This window comes from Zootoca vivipara, chromosome 15 (assembly GCF_963506605.1).
Source record: "Zootoca vivipara chromosome 15, rZooViv1.1, whole genome shotgun sequence".
Classification (NCBI taxonomy): Eukaryota; Metazoa; Chordata; class Lepidosauria; order Squamata; family Lacertidae; genus Zootoca; species Zootoca vivipara.
This window is the reverse complement of record NC_083290.1, coordinates 2,018,648-2,036,049: the sequence shown is the minus strand read 5'-3', so window position 1 is coordinate 2,036,049 and position 17,402 is coordinate 2,018,648. Positions and strand designations below refer to the sequence as shown.

At 51.6% G+C, this 17,402-nt stretch overlaps 2 protein-coding genes across 6 annotated transcripts in view; both read left to right on the top strand.

Annotated features, from left to right (window-relative positions):
- The window catches only part of SSH2 (slingshot protein phosphatase 2), a 127,203-nt gene extending 118,059 nt beyond the window's left edge, over positions 1-9,144 (top strand). For both annotated transcript variants that reach the window (XM_060268515.1, XM_060268516.1), the window contains 2 exons: positions 2,044-2,908; positions 3,441-9,144. In XM_060268515.1, the coding sequence (XP_060124498.1) occupies positions 2,044-2,908; positions 3,441-5,405 (2,830 nt within the window). In that variant the 3' untranslated portion in view covers positions 5,406-9,144. The remainder of the gene's footprint in view (positions 1-2,043; positions 2,909-3,440) is intronic.
- A 5,076-nt stretch (positions 9,145-14,220) lies between these two features.
- Positions 14,221-17,402, top strand: part of CORO6 (coronin 6) — a 22,372-nt gene continuing 19,190 nt past the window's right edge. For 2 of the 4 annotated variants that reach the window (XM_035140235.2, XM_035140232.2), the window contains exons 1-2: positions 14,223-14,559; positions 14,866-15,131. The gene's annotated coding sequence lies outside the window, so the exon portion shown is untranslated. Of the gene's footprint in view, positions 14,560-14,865; positions 15,132-17,402 lie in introns of all 4 variants that reach the window. The other 2 variants (XM_035140234.2, XM_035140233.2) reach the window with 2 other exon arrangements.

Below are 17,402 nucleotides of genomic sequence, written 5' to 3'. Positions count from 1 at the left end.
ACTGCTTCTTGATGCGCTGTCAAGCCACATTCCCTCCCACCAGCAAGATCCTGCTCCTATGCTCTTGGACCCTCCTTCCTCCCCAAACTCCCAGTCTCTCTTTTTTCCTGTGCAAGTTGTGGGTTTTTCCTTAGAAACCCTAACAAGAACTTCACAATAGACTGGCTGCTGGATCATACCAGTGACTCACGCAGCCAAGCATCCTGTTCTGGCAGCGACCAGCCAGGTGCCCCGACGGGAAGCCCCATAGCAGGAGCTGAGCGAAACGGCAACAGTCATCCCATTGGTGATTCCCAGCAGCTGATATTCAGAGGCATAGTGCCTCCCGTGGTAGAAGCAAATTGTAGTCACCTTGGCTAGTAACATTTGATAGCCTTATCGTCCCAAGAATTTGTCTAAGCCCCCTTTAAAAGTCATCCATGTTGGTGGTATTATTATTATTAATAATAATAATAATAATAATTAAATTTGTGTACCTGCGGGTCTCAGGGTGGTCACAAAATAAAATCACAAAATGCATAATAAAAACAAAAACAACCCAATAATCCCCCCCCAAAAAAAAAACATTTTAAAGGGGCATGGAATGTCAAATCAGCCCAAGGCCTGGTTGAAGAGGAACACTTTTGCCTGGCGCCTAAAGGTACAAAATGAAGGCACCAGGCAAACCTCCCTGGGAAGAGCATTCCACTAATGGGGAGCCACTGCAGAAAAGGCCCCGTTCTCGTGTTGCTGCTCTCCGGACCTCTCAGACGCACTGTGTGAATAATTCCATCCTCTTCTCTGTCCTGAATCCTTTTGTCTGGTGTTCCCAAGTTCTGTTATTATGGGAGAGGGAGAAAATATTGCATGTACTGTCAACTCCCCTTATTTGCCTTTAGTTCTAACTCTAAAGCCCCAGATATTTATAACCCTGCCACAGTTAAAAGTTGAATCACATGGAAGTGATCCCAATCCTTGTGCCCCTCAGAACATGCCATGTACTGGTGTTGGCCCTTGGAGGAGTGCGGCCTGCTTGACACGCCTCCCCTTGGTCACCTCTCGCATGGCTGCGTCAGGAGGGCTGCTACCCTCTCTGGCGCGCAGCTTGCACTGCGATCTCCGCACATGAGAAGGGGAAGACAGAAGCAGCGTCCCTGGCGCTCTGGCTTTGGACGGAGTCCGTGCTCCCTCTAGGGGCCAGAGCTTGTAAGTTGTGGGGCAGACGGCACAAAACACCCATGGCAGCCAGGCTTCTGCCCTTCTTCTCATCAGCTGCAACAACATGTTTTTGTTCCCTGGAAGAGAGCTGCCCTCCGTGTCCCCGGTGGCAGCGGACCAATTCTGGGAACAGGTGGCCGAGCAGGAACAAAACCAGCATCTGACCAGAGACGGCAAGCGCCTGATGAGCATTGTGATTGCAGAGCCCCTTTGCAGGGCAAAAAACAACCTCCCTCCTCCTGGATCCCAAGCCAATAGGCTATATTAGAGATTGAGAGCTGTTCCAACAGAATTGTGCAACTCTGGTCCTCTGTCCGTCATCAGAGTTCAAGGGCACTTTTCCAGTCAGGCAGAAACACTCAAGGAGGGAATGCCAAGCGGGGGCAGTAAGCGGGGGGTGGCCTGGGGAGAGTCCTGAGGGCCAGATGGAGAGGGCTGCAGGGCCACATTCAGCCCCCAGGCCTGAGGATCCCCCCCCCCGCTCTTTAATAGGCACTGTTGATTTGTATGATACAGTGGAATCGCATGACCCTTGAGTCCTGGCTCCGCTTCCAGGAAGGGTGCTTTCAGCTGTTCTCCAGAGTCCTCTTCCCAGCTCAACAGGTGTCTCTGCTTTTGCACGCTGACAATTTGCATAATTCGCGGAGGCCCATTCATTCTTTGGGACAGAACTCTGGTTGTTTGGGGGACCAGGAGAGCTGATCGCGGCCTAACCCCGTCTCAAAGGCAGTGCTTCCGTCCCCTCTCGTGAACTCTCCCCGTGCCGCTTCCCCGTCCCCTTTGTGCATTTTATCTGGACGGCTTTCAAACCCAGTGCTGATTCTCTCCCCGTCTCCTTCCCCGCAGTAAGCAGCGTCACAACAAGCTGTGGCGCTCGCACTCCGACAGCGACCTCTCCGACCACCACGAGCCCATGGGCAAGTCCGGGATGGAGGTCAGCAAGAAGGAGATCACCACGTCGGCGGACCAGATCTCGGAGAGCAAGACCTCCTGCGGCCACCACCACCACGTGCCCATGTCTCCGGGGCCCATGTGCGCTGGTCCGCCCACGGAACCCTTGTGCCACCTGGGTGCCGATGCCGCCGGGAACTTGTGCAGCATCGAGCGGGTGGTGCAGCTGGAGATCACCACGAGAGACTTCAATACCGAGCAGATGGAGGACAAGCTGAACTTGAACAACATCAACGGGTGCTCCTCCGGTTGCTGCTTGGACGACTCAAAGTTCCCCCTGGATAATTGCAATGCCTCGGATGCCTTGCTGCAGCAGCGAGAGGCCTTGGGGCCAGCGGCAGAGTTCCCGGACTTGGCAGTGGACGACTTGGAGAAGGATGCCCTCAAGCAAGGAGACGGGAACATCCACCTTGTGCCCATGGAAGAGCTGGAGTCTTGCTTGCAGGACGTCTCCAACCATAACTCGCCCAGCCCCCCTCCTGTGACGTCCTTGCCGGAGGAGGCGGACTTTGGCGCTGACCGGATCGACTTCTTCAGCGCCTTGGAGAAGTTTGTGGAGCTCTCTCAGGACAGCCGGCCACGGACTTGCTCCCACTCCAGGACGGAGGATCAGGGGGGCGGGAGGAACGGTCTCTCCAAAGTGTCGGGGGGGCTGGAGCTGTCGCCCTCCAACCCCACAGAAGATGCTCAAGGAAGCAACTCCTCAGACAACTCGCCCCAGCCGTCCGAGGGGTCCTCGGTGGAGGAGGAGCGGCTGAAGGTACGCAAGGCTTTTCTGCCGAGTGTTTTGAAAATAGGAGCCCCGGCCAGAAGAGTCGAGTATTGGGAGGGCAAGAGGGGGATGAGGGAGCAAACGACATCGAGGCACGGGACGATCGGGGCAGTGGCAGGAAAGATCAGAATATTTATGGGGCTGGGACTAAGGCGAAGTGACCCACTCGGAGGCTATCAAAGTAGGGGGATCTCGGGGGGGGGGCATGTCACAGAACTCAGCAATGCTCTCCCCAATTCCTCATGCTGCTGTCTGCCAGATTTTAAGGTGTCCAGAATGGCTCTGATGGGGCATTGTGAGGCTTCTAAATGTGGCAGCCAGCAGGGTGAGGCGCCCTGGGGATGCAGTGATGGAAGTTGGGCCCTATCCTCAGAATCCCCTGCCACCACGCCATTTGATTCCCCTCCAAGCTAGAAAGGTGGTTAACTACAGAATATTCTGTCAAAACGCTTGCTGGACATTGGGAGCATTTTATTTGTAAAATTCTAACCCATTCTTTTTTTCTGTCTTAAATTTAAAGCTCTCCGAACCGAGCCGTTCAGGCGGCCTGACTCGCTCTCACTCTGAAAACGCCATCTCTGTGAAAGACATCATCACCGAGATCGAATCGATCCGCCAGGGGGTAGGGCAGGGACAGGCGAAGACGGACGCCTTGAACAATCCGGTCCTGGTGTCGAAGAGAAACACGGTCCATGAGCTCCCTGCCGAGTCGGCCTGGGAAAGCAAGCCTCGAAAAGCCGAGCCGGGCGAAGGCGGTGGCTCGGTCCCGAAGGAGGCGGCTAGTGAGCCTTTGAAACCGGACCGAGAAGCCGCTTCAGCCCAGCCGGTGCCTTCTTGTAAGCTGGACGTAGAAGACGGCGGCAACTCGGGAGAAGACTCGGCAGAGGGCCATCCGAACCCCGGGCCCAAATGGTGTCCTGGATCAGTACGGCGTGCCACCCTGGAATTTGAGGAGCGCCTGCGGCAGGAGCAGGAGCTGCTACACTCTACCCCCGTTGTCCTGCTACCCATCCGGAAGAACTCCAGGATCGAATCCCCAGCGGTGGCCGACCCCACAGCGAAGGGGCCATCTCACGAGCCATCTCACGAGCAGGCCCAGTCCTCTGGGGAGAAGGTAGCCTCAAGAGCTGGGGGCGCAGAGACTGAGGCTAGTTTGAATCAGCCCCCCGAAATGCCACCGGCGTCTTCCCCCCCACGAGATGGCCTGTTGGCAGAGCTGGAGGGGTTGGCCAGAGAGCACCGCTTGGTGGTTTCTCTGGAAAGCCCGGACAGCCTCCCTGCCCCTGGCCTTCTGCTTCCAAAAAGGATTGAAATCATAGAGTACACCCAGGCGGTCAAGTTGCCCAGCCCCACTGGGCTGGGAAGGGGCCACACGCAAGATGACTCGGAGGAAACCAAGATGGCCACCACCTCGTTGGCGGTTGACGAAAACTGCAACGCTGCTTTGTGTTCCCAGAATCCCCCGGGGCCTTCCGAGCCAGAGAGCAAAGACTTTAAGAAGGCCATTTTTACCTTGGGTAGCCCTGGGGAAGATGCTGTCAGAGGGCCGGCTGACATGCACACCTCTCCTCCTGCGAGTCGGGCAAGGTGCCCCCCTCCGCCGCCCTCCCATCGCCAGCCCTTCGTTTGCCTGCAGGGGGTCACTCAGGACAGCACAGGAACCGACCCTGAGCCGGCCCCTCTGGGGGGATATGCTGGCAACGGACAGTTTGCCTTTGAGGAGAGGGGAGGTGCTCTGCGCCGGAGGAGTGAGGGCGCTTTGACCCACTGGAGCCCAGAGGACTATGACCCACACCCTCGTAAGGTGGGCGCGGGTGCCAACACCGTGGGGGCTGCTGCCGCACCTCTCCTTCGCTGCGGCCTTCCTCACAGCTCCAGCAGTGACAGCATCAGAGAGCTGAGGGGGGACACAGTGAGGCAGTGGGCAAAGGACCTTGAGGCCCGGGTCTGGCAAGCAGGCCTCACGCTCCCTTCTCAGATGAAGCGCTCAGCGTCGCTGGCAAAGCTGGGCGGCCTGAACTTGTCAAAAGACGACTTGCCCTCGGGGAACCCCTTCCCTTCCAGTGCCAGGCCAGCCGCTCCGGAATCACTCCAGGCCCCCTCCGGCCACGGGGAAGCCCTCTCGCTGGGGGGCCTAGCTTTGCCAACGCCAGAACCTGCCCCGTTGTTGCCCGCCCCCCGGCCCACGGCACATTTTGTCGAGCAGCTCAAGATGGCGGCCGAATCCATCGCCCTGAGCAGCCCCGTGGAGAGGCCTCTGGCGCAGTATGCCAAAGAGTTCAGCCTGGCCCGGCAGCTTCCGGGCGCGAAATTGACTAGCCCCCCAGAGGCCCCGCTGCCAGGGTTGTTGGCGACGACTCCCCACCCGCCCCACTGGTTGGCTGTGCTCCCCCGGCCCCAGCAGGGTAGAACTCAACCGCCCAGAAGGCTGAGAAAGGCAAATGACAGGAAACGAACCACCAACCCGTTGTACAACACCATGTGAACTTCAGCCCTCGTCTCTCCCCCCTCTCCTCCCCCCACAACAACTTGACTTATTTTGCAACACCCTTGTCGTGTTTTCTCCAAATGGGGCAGATGTAATATATATTGAAACATGCACTTTATTGGTTTAATTTTTATATGTTCGTTATTTTTTACTGTTTTGTTGCATGTGGGTTTTGAGGTGGCTGGTTTTCATGGTTCTCCCCCATCCCACCCCCCTGTGCAAATGACTGCAAGATCACAATTCCCCCCCCCCTTATTTAAAAAAAAGTTTTAAACCCTTAACAAACCTCAACATTTAATTTTTTTTTTGGTCTTAAAAGAACACCCCTCCTTTAAAACAAAAGAGAGAAGGGAAGAAAAGTATCTGAAATGCTCTCTTTCATTGGGCCAAAAGAAAGATGCACTTTTATTGTTTTAAAAAAATTACAGATTTTGTGGGAGATGGGGATGCAGAAGGAAGACAGGAGGGAAAGGGAAACCATTGGGCGTGAGGGGTGTTCTCTTAAAACAAACTTCATTCTTTTTCGGGGGTTTAACCCTTTCATTACTTGAATAAAGCTGGGGGCCTTTTCAAGAATATGGCCATATCATCTGTTTCCTTTCTCCTCTTCCACCTCTTCCTTCCCCTTCTTTCCTCCTTCCCCAGTCCTGGAATTGCCTGGCCTTCTCTCCCTGCTCTGTCTGATACAATCCAGAAGCTGACCGGTTTATACAAATATATACCCCCCACCCTTTGTGTTCTTCTCCATCATTCCCTGACGCTTCTCGCGGAAAGGGTTGTGTCTCTTACATTGTACATAACAGTCCTCATGTAGATAACTCATGTTTGGGGGGGGCATCGGCATCTTTTCGTTTTGTTTCCAGAGGAAAGGGGCGATCGGGCATCTCTTCTGCAGACTGGAAAATGGATTCACCTATTGAACATCGTTTCCTCTGCGGTTAACCAGTGGCAAATCTGCAAACACTTTCTGGAATGGGCTTCACTTCTTTTCCCTTTTCCTCTCTTCCCTGTTATTTCTTTCTTTAAAAGGTGATTGTTTCTGTCAGCTTGTGCCAAATGTATGCATGCTTCTCTCTCTGAAAAGCAAAGAAATCCTTCAGCTTGCCTGACCTTCTTGTTCCCAATGCATTGTCTACAAGGCACAACTGCCCAGTCTTTTAGCAAGGACATCTTGCTAAAAGGACTCCCCGTCTTGCGCACACATGTGTGCCCGTTCTATTTTATTTTTTCTGGAGATCAGGGTTTCGGTTGTTGTTGTTTTTTTAATGTCCTCAGCAACACGCCCCGGTTGTGCTGAGTTCTGTGGTGCGCCAAGACCCCGTGTGTCAAACTGTGGTCCCAAACTAGCGCCTCTAAATTTCCCATGTTTTTATGGAGGAGTCTTTTTACATCTTCTGGTGCACCCAGGAATCTTTGCAGGAATAAAATAATAACCCTGCTTCCTAATGAGAAAGACGTAGGCCCTTTTAACCCCCTTCTCTTAGGAAAACAGCTGCCAGGCAGGCTGGCAAATGCTGCAATATAGGAGAATATCATGAAAAGGTATCTTTGGGGTGGGGTGCTTTCACACAAGCCGCCTGTAGGTAAGAGAGGAAGGAGGCCCCTAAAACTAGCCTTGGGGGGGGGGGCTTGCTGCCAGTCAAATATCCCTTCCAAAGTGGAAAGTGCTTGCTTATCATCACTGCATGTTGCCATTTGCCCTGATTCATTTTTTAAGCCTCAGCAAAGACGGATGCTTCTCAAATGTGAGAGAATCGACTAAATTCCAGGCGGATTTACTTTGTTTTTTCCAGACCTCACAGGGGTGTTGAGGAGTGTGTGCCTCCCTCCCTCTTAAACTTCCTCCTCCTTGGCCCCTTTCCCTACAGCAGGATCGGGCCTCTAGTGAACTTTGCAAAACGGAGGGTGCTGTAAAGCGTAAGGTGTTTTGCCCTGACTTTTTGCTGAGCAATTCTCCCGGAAATCGTGCTTTGTACGTTGGTTTTTGCAATGTGTCTTTCTGATGACTTCTCTGTCAGAGCCCCAAGCCGAACTAGGAAACTATTAATGCCTTTTACCTTCCATTGCTTTCAGAATCCAGGGCTGGCACTGAGGCCTCTTCCAGAAGCCAAATCTGTGCCTTCTATCTCATCTTTGCCAGGAGTTTTTGTTGTGTGTGGGGGGGGAAATCCCCCCTTCTCTGTTCCCCCTCTTAATATTAAACCCCTGCTCTTCAACTTTGCACTCCATGACCGATCCCAAACTGCCACGTTTATCAAAACTGGATTGCTTAAATGCATTGTAGCTGTTGGCAAGTTTTGTTCTTCTGTATGCAGATCTGCTTGTGGGAAGAAGACAAACTATACCACTGGTTCAAAGCATGGCTGTTTGTTTGTTTGTTTTAGGGAAAAAAGGGCATTTTCAGTCTTACTCCAATGTATAAAGTTGATGTTTTCTTTCAGGGCGTCTTCCCCTCTCTCCCCCACCCCGCAATTTTTTTATTTTTTTTATTTGGTTGCCCTGCAAATGTCAAAAATGTTCAGCCATCATCTCAGCAGCAACTCCCCTGTCTCCCAGTTTCCAGCTCCAGTATACCTAGCTGTATACTGTGAGATTTTGTTGAGCCTTGCGCAAAGAGAGGGGTGTGGGTCTGGGTGGGTGTTTCTGTGTGTGTGTGTGTGTGTGTGTGTGTTTTGGGTCCTTGCTGATTCTGTATGTGGACAAAACGGATCTATATAAATATATATAATATTTTCTGTACCATTCATTCAGCTGAGTCTTTATCCCCCTCCCCGTATCTCCCAGTGTCAGCTGGCTCTCTCTCTGTGTGTGTGTGTGTGTCTCAAACCCACCTGGCTTGTAAGAGAATGATTTCACCCTAAACCGCAAAACTGGCAAACCACCACTCCTTTTGTTTATTTTTAAAATTGGCAGGATGGGAGTTCTGTCTTCCTTTGATGCCTCTCCCCTTTCTGGGGCCTTTGCTTTTTCCTCCCCCCCCCCAAACCAAACAACTCAGCCTTGGGTGGATCTCTCCCCCATCCGCAAAAAGTTGCCATCTTGACACTTGTCCAGAGCCAAAGGGCTAAAGGCGGGGGGGGGGGGGAATCACTCTGTTTAACTCTGCAAGTCGCCATTAGATGCCCCCTTTGGAGCAATGCTACTCCCCCTCCAAAAAAATGGCTTGTGTTGGGGAATATCCCTTCAAACCTCAAAGGAGACCTCCCCCCACCTGCCGCTTTCTTGATTTCCCAGCCCAGGTTAAACTCTGGCTGTTGAAATGGGCTGTGCCTACTGGAATAGCAAGCCCTGTTGTGGAATCCAAATATCCATGTTTCGCACTGATAGGAGGCCTTGGTGCCTTTTTTGGGAGATGGGGGAGCTGTCTCCAAGGCTGTCTTAGCCACTTCTGGTCCAGAATTTGGCCAAGAGCGTCGTGGCCTCTCGTCTTGATCCATCTCTCTAAACGCAGCCCTGTCCTGCGGGGATTGTGGCTGTGGGTGTCTTTTGCAAATTTGGGGCCCTCCTGCAACGGCTTGGGGAGAAACACTTCCTTCTATTGCTGGTCTTTTCTTTCTTTCTTTTTTTACATATCCTCCCCCTGCCCCTTGACCTTTGCTCTCCACCCACCCAAGAGTGGCTTGTACCATAGACTTTTGCCCGACAAAGGTGTTCGGCTGTTTTTAAATGTGAACTACTGCGTTTTCAGGGTGCGGATTCAACGTTCTTGTTACTGAATAAATTTTTATTTTGAGAATCGAGCGTGTCTTGTCTGAATCGGGTTGCGGGGGGTGTTCATCAGTGGCCACAAAGGAAAGTCAGGACCCTGGGTGGTTGAAGGAGCAGCAGCAGCAGCAGGGGCAAGCCCCTTAAAATTGCAGGTACCACCTAACACCAACATTTGTGAGTCCTCTGTCTTTTAGTGTGGCAGCCCCTACACTTTAGAACTCCCTGCCCATTAGCACCTGCTAATAACATTCTTCTTTACACAGGCCTACCTAGATGTTTAGGAAGTTGAAGCAAGTTTTAATCCGGTTTTAGTCTTATTTTTTTTATATTTCTTGTTTCATTATTCTTGTTACTTTTTCTTGTTTTGTTCTTTTTGTAAACCACTTTGCGGCAGTTGTTTTTAACAGTCGAGGGGTGTATTTATGAAATAAATTATTGTAATGTTATGTAAACCACTTGGTGAGGTCCACCTGAAAAGCAGCATATCAGTCATGTAAATAAATAAATTTTATTTATTTCATAAAATTTGGTATATTGGCTGGTTGTAAATAAAAACAGCAGGACCTCAGAGTGGTTTACAGAGGGAAGTATGCGGGGGGGGGGGAGCAGATGGAGCTGGACAACCTGCAAAGGGAGACTCTGATCCTAAAGCTCCACTGTCTTGTGCAATCTCTTCGGGAGAAAAAAAGGCTAAGGGGTAAACTCTACAAATCAGGAGTGGTTGGATGGTGACTTGTAGGGAACTCTTTGGACCACATCAGCAAGGTCGAGAGGGGGTGGTCTTGTCATCTGGGACTGAAACTGCCTTGGTCGCACTGGTCGATGATCTCCGGCGGGCTAGGGACAAAGGTGAGAGTTGTTTCCTGGTTCTGCTGGATCTCTCAGCGGCTTTGACACCATCGACCATAACATCCTTCTGGACCGTCTAGAGGGGTTGGGAGCTGGGGGCACTGTTATGCAGTGGTTCCGCTCCTTCCTCCTGGGCCGTGTTCAGAAAGTGGTGGTGGGGGATGAGTGTTCGGACCCCTGGGCTCTCACTTGTGGGGTGCCTCAGGGTTCTGTTCTCTCCCCCATGCTTTTTAACATCTATATGCAGCTGCTGGGAGAGATCATTAGGGGATTTGGGCTGGGTGTTCATCAGTATGCGGATGATACCCAGCTCTACCTCTCTTTCAGATCAGAGCCAGTGAAGGCGGTGAAGGTCCTGTGTGAGTGCCTGGAGGCGGTTGGAGGATGGATGGCGGCTAACAGATTGATGTTGAATCCTGACAAGACAGAAGTACTGTTTGTGGGGGACAGGAGGCGGGCAGGTGTGGAGGACTCCCTGGTCCTTCAGGGGCACAGTTACCCCATTCAGGACCAGGTCGAGAGGGGGTGGTCTTGTCATCTGGGAGCCCAGGACCCCGAGGCTTGTGTCCTGGAGAGGTCACTTTGGTGCTGCTAGTGAAGCAGTCTTACTCCTTCCCCCCCCCCACCAGAGGCACACTCCATTGTCTCTTGAGACAGATGGATGCCAACAGCAGCTACACTAAGAGATCAATTGGGTTAGCCTTGAAATATTTTTGTTCATAGAATCGGAGTGGCTAAGAAGCATAACAAATGGGGTTTTTTCCCTCCTTTTTTACTTGCACTTACTCTTGTGCAAGAAGTGTTTTATACAGCAGCCGTCTTCCTGTCAACGTACTCAAGGCAGTTGGCATAATTTTACAAGCGGTCCCAGCGTACAGCTATCCGCAGTGGGGGTGTGTGTGATTGATTCCATGCTAGGGAGCGTACAATCATAGAATTTTAGAGTTGGAAGGGATTTTAGAGTTGGAAGGGATCCCCGAGGATCATCTAGTGCAGTGATAGCCAAACTTGGCCCTCCAGCTGTTTTGGGACTACGATTCCCATCATCCCTGACCACTGGTCCTGTTAGCTAGGGATGATGGGAGTTGTAGTCCCAAAACAGCTGGCGGGCCAAGTTTGGCCATCAGTCCCCTGCAATGCAGGAATTGCAGCTGAGGAATCCTAGGCAGGTGGCTTTTCAACCTCTGTTTAACCTCCAGTGGAGGAGAGTCCACTGGTTAGGAAAGGGACTGGATTTTTAAAATAAAATAAATGGGAATAAATGATTGTTTGCCACATCTCCAAAAAAAGGGGGGATTTTGCAGAGCTGGAGAATGTGTAACCCAAAATGATAGCAACCGCCCCTTGCAAAGACAGGTTTGTTTGCTTATTATTCCATTCCCCAGTTTTTTACACATACTGGTACCTGAGATGCTGTGCGCTAATAGAATGTCTTTAGCACCCAATCTGTATGGGAAATGCCTTTATGCAATAGCAAAGGCATGGTGCTGGAGGAGACTCTTGAGAGTCCCATGGACTGCAAGAAGATCAAACCTATCCATTCTGATTTCTTAAGGAAATCGGCCCTGAGTGCTCACTGGAAGGACAGATCCTGAAGCTGAGGCTCCAATACTTTGGCCACCTCATGAGAAGAGAAGACTCCCTGGGAAAGACCCTAATGTTGGGAAAGATGGAGGGTACTAGGAGAAGGGGACGACAGAGGACGAGATGGTTGGACAGTGTTCTCGAAGCTGCGAATATGAGTTTGACCAAACTGCAGGAGGCAGTGGAAGACAGGAGTGCCTGGCGTGCTATGGTCCATGGGGTCACGAAGAGTCGGACACGACTAAACGACTAAACAACAACAATAGCAAAGGGTGTCCAGCAGAGGGCCTGCAGTCTAGAACGACGCTTCATGACATCATAGCACAGGGAGTCCTAAACATTTTCGGGGGCCCGCACCCTTGGTTCCATAAACTCACTCCAAGTGCTCTTTACCCTCCCCTTTAAAAACCATTATTCGGAACAGCACCTTGCCCAACCCACTCAAGGCGGATAACACAAAATTCAAAACAGACACAACAGATTGCATTGTTTGCACGTTTATTCAAAATCCAGTTAAAATCCAGTTAGTTTAATGTTTATCTGCGCCCGTCTGTCTCGGGAGGCAATGGAGAAGTTCGCCTTTGGGGGTGAAGTCAAACTGTTGGCAGGTTGCAGGGCCTGCTGTGGCTGTAGAGACCAATGCGGGAGAGACAAGTTTCGTTGCTGCTTTCCACAAAGAACATGGGGGGAATCCGCTAGGCAAAATTTGTCTGGAGGCTTTTCCTGAGAATTAAGAAGAGGAACCCACAATACCACCAGTACCCACCCCCCATCAGAACACAATAGTTGGGTGCTGCTCTTGCACAGAGAGTATACCTGAAGGAGCGTCTCCCCCCCCCCATCACTCTGCCCGGACACTGAGGTCCAGCGCCAAGGGTCTTCTGAGGGTCTTCTGGCGGTTCCCTCGCTGCAAGAAGCCAAGTTACATGGAACCAGGCAGAGGGCCCTCTCAGTAGTGGCACCCGCCCTGTGGAATGCCCTCCCACCAGTTGTCAAAAGAGAAAAACATCTACCAGACTTTTAGAAGACATCTGAAGGCAGCCCTGTTTAGGGAAGCCATTAATGTTTTAACAGACCATTGTATTTTAATATTTTGTTGGAAGCCACCAAGAGAGGCTGGGGAAGCCCAGCCAGATGGGCGGGGTATAAATAATAAATTATTATTATTATTATTATTATTATTGAGAGGAAACATATTCACTTTGTAGCAAACAGTATGTACATAATCGTTTTACTCCATTTAATATATTTTTTAAAAAACACCAGCTGATGGAAAAGAGCTGCTGCCAGTCAGAGTAAGTAATATGGAGCTAGGTGGCCCACAAGGGACAAGTTGCTTGTGGACTGCCTAGTTCCATATTGCCAATGGGGTGTCAAGAGTTCAGATCCCTGCCAGCCCATGAAGCTCACTGGGGAGCACTGCTCTAGTCTCTCTCATCTTAACCTACCTTACAGGGTTGTTGTGAGGTTAAAATGGGCTGGAGAACTATGTACACCACCTTGAGCTCTTTTGAGGAAGGTGGAGTACAGTGGTACCTCGGTTTATGAACACAATTGGTTCCGGAAGTCTGTTCATAAACTGAAGCGTTCATAAACTGAAGCGAACTTTCCCATTGAAAGTAATGGAAAGTGGATTAATCCGTTCCAGACGGGTCCGCGGAGTACTCAACCTGAAGCGTACTTAATCCGAAGCATGGGTGTAATTGGTTCCGGAAGTCTGTTCATAAACTGAAGCGTTCATAAACTGAAGCGAACTTTCCCATTGAAAGTAATGGAAAGTGAATTAATCTGTTCCAGATGGGTCCGCGGCATTCATAAACCGAAAATTCATAAACCGAGGTGTTCATAAACCGAGGTTCCACTGTATAAATGTGATAAATAAACAGCTTTAAATGTGCCCTCTGGGTTTACACGGGGCAACACCAGCTAATGGTTTCAGTGAGACTGAAGGTGAGTACTGTATATCAAACATTTAAAATGTTTCCAGCCTACCTGGAAACAGAGTGCTTACCCACTTCCTTTCTCTCTCAATAAATTAAACCTCAGCGCCACCAGATGGGACCTATTTGACATACACATTCATTTAAAATGGTTTTTTTTGTTTTTTTGAGTGCATTATATATCTTCATGGATGTACCGAACCCTGGAGTGTCTGGGAGATAGGCTAAAAAAAGAGAGAAAGTGTTAAATAAACAAAACAAAAAAACCCGATGTAGCTGAAGAATTAAAAAATAAAATAAATTCACAACACAAGATGAAAGCAACGGGGGGGGGGAAGAGGAAAACCCCAAACTCGTATCAATTCTGAAACACTTCTTATAATGACTAGTCAGCACAATTCCATTCTGTCTGTGAGGTTTAGTCCGAGCAATCCTGCTTGCCCACTGCGCCTGTGCCTTCAGATCCTTGGTGAGCGCCAAGTGGAACCTCCCCATCCAGTCGCAGTCTATCCTCGAGGGCAACAAAGGCAGGGGAGAGAGAGAGAGAGCGCTGCCTTCATGCCCTTTTGCAAACAGGAGGGGTTGCGATATAGAGGGGGCACTTCTGCTTGCTAGCCCAACAGGGCTTGCTTTTAAAAAGAGAAATTATAACACACACACACCCGGGAGCTGTATTAAAAAAGGGGGAGGGGGTCTTTCCTCTCCTTTGCCAGATGCCCTTTCCAGGGCTTGGCTGGGCGTCTGGAGGCGGCCGCCCATTCCCCAAGGAGGGGGGCTCGCAGCTGTCGCCCCCTCCCTCGCTGAGGGGGGGGGGGAGAAGCGAGCGCTGGAGACCTGAGATGGTGGCGGCAGCGGCGGCCGCAGCAGTAGCAGTAGCAGCAGCAGCAGCTGTTCTTCGCTCCAGCCGCATTGAGGCCCCTGCGCCAGGCGCTGCGTGCCAGCCCGTCCGCCCCGGAGGACGCCACCCAGCTTGGCAGCGCCCGGACGGAGCGAGCAGAGAGTCCCCAGGCCCCGGGACGGCGCCCCGCTTCCTCCTCCTCCTCCCGCGCCCCCGATCCCTGGAAATCTAGGTAAGGCGCAGGACGCCCCCCTCCCAACCTCCCCAAACGCCGTGCGCCCTTGGAGAGACCTGGGCGCAGGTGCGTAAAATGGAAAGGGAAGGGGGGCCCATTCTTTCTTTCCTCCCCCCCCCCAAAAAAACTGCAGGCTGCTTAGCAGACCGACCATCCGTGCACACGGGAAGGAAGCTCTTCTGGCTCGCTCCCCCCCTCCAGCCAGCCCCCCCCCAATATCCCCTCCCCCCTCCGCTCCAAACCCAGAGCCGCTGCAGAAGCCAGACTATATTAGGAAAGTGACCTCTGGGGTTTGCCTTGCAGAGCGCCTCGCCTTCTATAGCCGCCGCAGCGCCGGGGAGGAGTTCCGGCTTCGACCCTTTTTGCCGCCTTCTCCGAGGGCCCATTGAAAAAAAAACCTGGTTGGCTTCCCTGGAAAAGGGACGCTTCCTCTTCGCTCCCACCCCTCCCGCAAGGCAGAATCCCGGAGCCCCGGAGGGGCTTTCGTCTTCGCGCAAAGAGGTCCTTTGGGGGGGGGGCTTTCTTCTTCCACCTTTCTGCCTGCACCTCCTGCGCGCTCACACGATCAGGTGAATGCGTGTACGCGTTTCCCGTGCATGTTGCCAGGACTGTGGAGTTCGAGACCCGTGCCTGTGCTTTGCATGACCCACCGCGTGTGTGAGTTAACAACTACTTAGGCTTGTACCCAACTAAATGGACCCATAGAAATGGGTGGATTTGTCTCTGTGTGTATTCCACCCCTACCCCGATTCGCCCCGTTGATTTTATTCACTGTCTGTCTCTCCACCTGCCTTGTAATCTTTTTCTGTGCCACGTTTAAATTTTAGAGATTTTGTGGTATGTAAATAGCCAAAGGAAATAAATCAAAGAAATTAAGTTAGGTACTCCCGTTTGCTTTTTGTGGGTCTTAGTGTGGCTTAAAAAGGTAAAGGTAAAGGGACTCCTGACCATTAGGTCCAGTCGTGACCGACTCTGGGGTTGCGCGCTCATCTCGCATTATTGGCCAAGGGAGCCGGCGTATAGCTTCCAGGTCATGTGGCCAGCATGACAAAGCCGCTTCTGGCAAACCAGAGCAGCACATGGAAACGCCGTTTACCTTCCCGCTGTAGCGGTTCCTATTTATCTACTTGCATTTTGACGTGCTTTCGAACTGCTAGGTTGGCAGGAGCTGGGACCAAGCAACGGGAGCTCACCCCGTCACAGGGATTCGAACCGCCGACCTTCTGATCAGCAAGCCCTAGGCTCAGTGGTTTAACCCACAGCGCCACCTGGGTCAAAGTGGCCTAATTCAGAGCTGGAGATCATCTGCAGATGTTGCTGGGCTCCTAAACCCCCAGCAGCCAGTATGTTTGGTGTTATGAATCGATAGCAAGATGGGTGCACGTTGCTTCCATTTTAACACCCCCCACACACACTGCTCCCCTTTTCTCCTCCTGTTCTCTCCCTCCTTGCAATGTTCAATTTCAGGTTGTAACACACCCATAAGGGACAGGACCCATGTCCTCTTGTAGCCTTTAAGCTAAGCATTATGCACGCTGATGGTGCTGCTGCCTAATAAATGGTGTGTGTATAAACATAGGAACAGCAAGTGGATATCTAGGAACTGACGTAGAATCATAGAATTGTAGAGTTGGAAGGGGTCTGGGAGTCATCTAGTCCACCCCCTCCAATGCAGAAATCTCTGCTAAAGCATCCAGGATAGAGAGCCATCCAACTTCTGCTTAAAGAAGTTTTTTATATTGTTTTAGGGACGCAGATGGCGCTGTGGGTTAAAGCACAGAGCCACAGCTTGCCGATCAGAAGGTCGGCGGTTCGAATCCCTGCGACGGGGTGAGCTCCTGTTGCTCGGTCCCAGCTCCTGCCAACCTAGCAGTTCAAAAGCACGTCAAAGTGCAAGTAGATAAATAGGGACCGCTCCAGCGGGAAGGTAAACGGCGTTTCCGTGAGCTGCTCTGGTTCACCAGAAGCGGCTTAGTCATGGTGGCCACATGACCTGGAAGCTGTACGCCGGCTCCCTCGACCAATAGTGCGAGATGAGCGCTGCAACCCCAGAGTCTGTCACGACTGGGCCTAATGGTCAGGGGTCCCTTTACCTTTACCTATATACACAGGAAGCCACCCAGAGTGGCTGGGGGAAGCCAGCCAGATGGGCAGGGCAATAACAACAACAACAACAACAACAACAACAACAACCTCCAAGAAAGGAGAGTCCACCACCTTCTAAGGGAGTCCGTTCCACAGTCAAACAGCTCTTACCCCCAGAAAGTTCTCCCTAATGTTTAGTTGGAATCTCCTTCCTTGCAACTTGAATCCATTGGCTCATGTCCGTGCAAGATTGCGTGTGTCTTTGCAACCAGGACTTTTGAGTTGTGTGTACATCTTGAGTATGCACGCTTCAGGGAGCCGACTTTAGGGGGGCTCTTTCAGGGGGGGCTTTTGGGGTCGGCAAAAATGATCTCAAGACCCATTAGAGTGAGATCTTTCTCCCTCTTTCCCCATGCTGGTGGAACATGGGGGTCGTGCAGTGAAACCCGGCCAGAGACTCAGAACAGAGGGAAGAGAGCCCCTTTGCACGATCAACAAATGAGAGAGACAGCGTGGTGTAGTGGTTGGGACCTGGGAGACCAGGGTTCAATCTCTGCTCACCGGGTGTAACCTTGCGCCAGTCACTGTCTCCCTCGGTCAGCCTAGCCTACCTCACAGGGTTGTGGCAAGGATACGATGGGGAGGGGAGGACCATGTTCACCCCCCTCGTGAGCTCATTGAAGGAAAGGTGGGATATGACTATAACAATAATAATTGCACTGATAAAAATTGATTACTATTAACTACGTGTTACA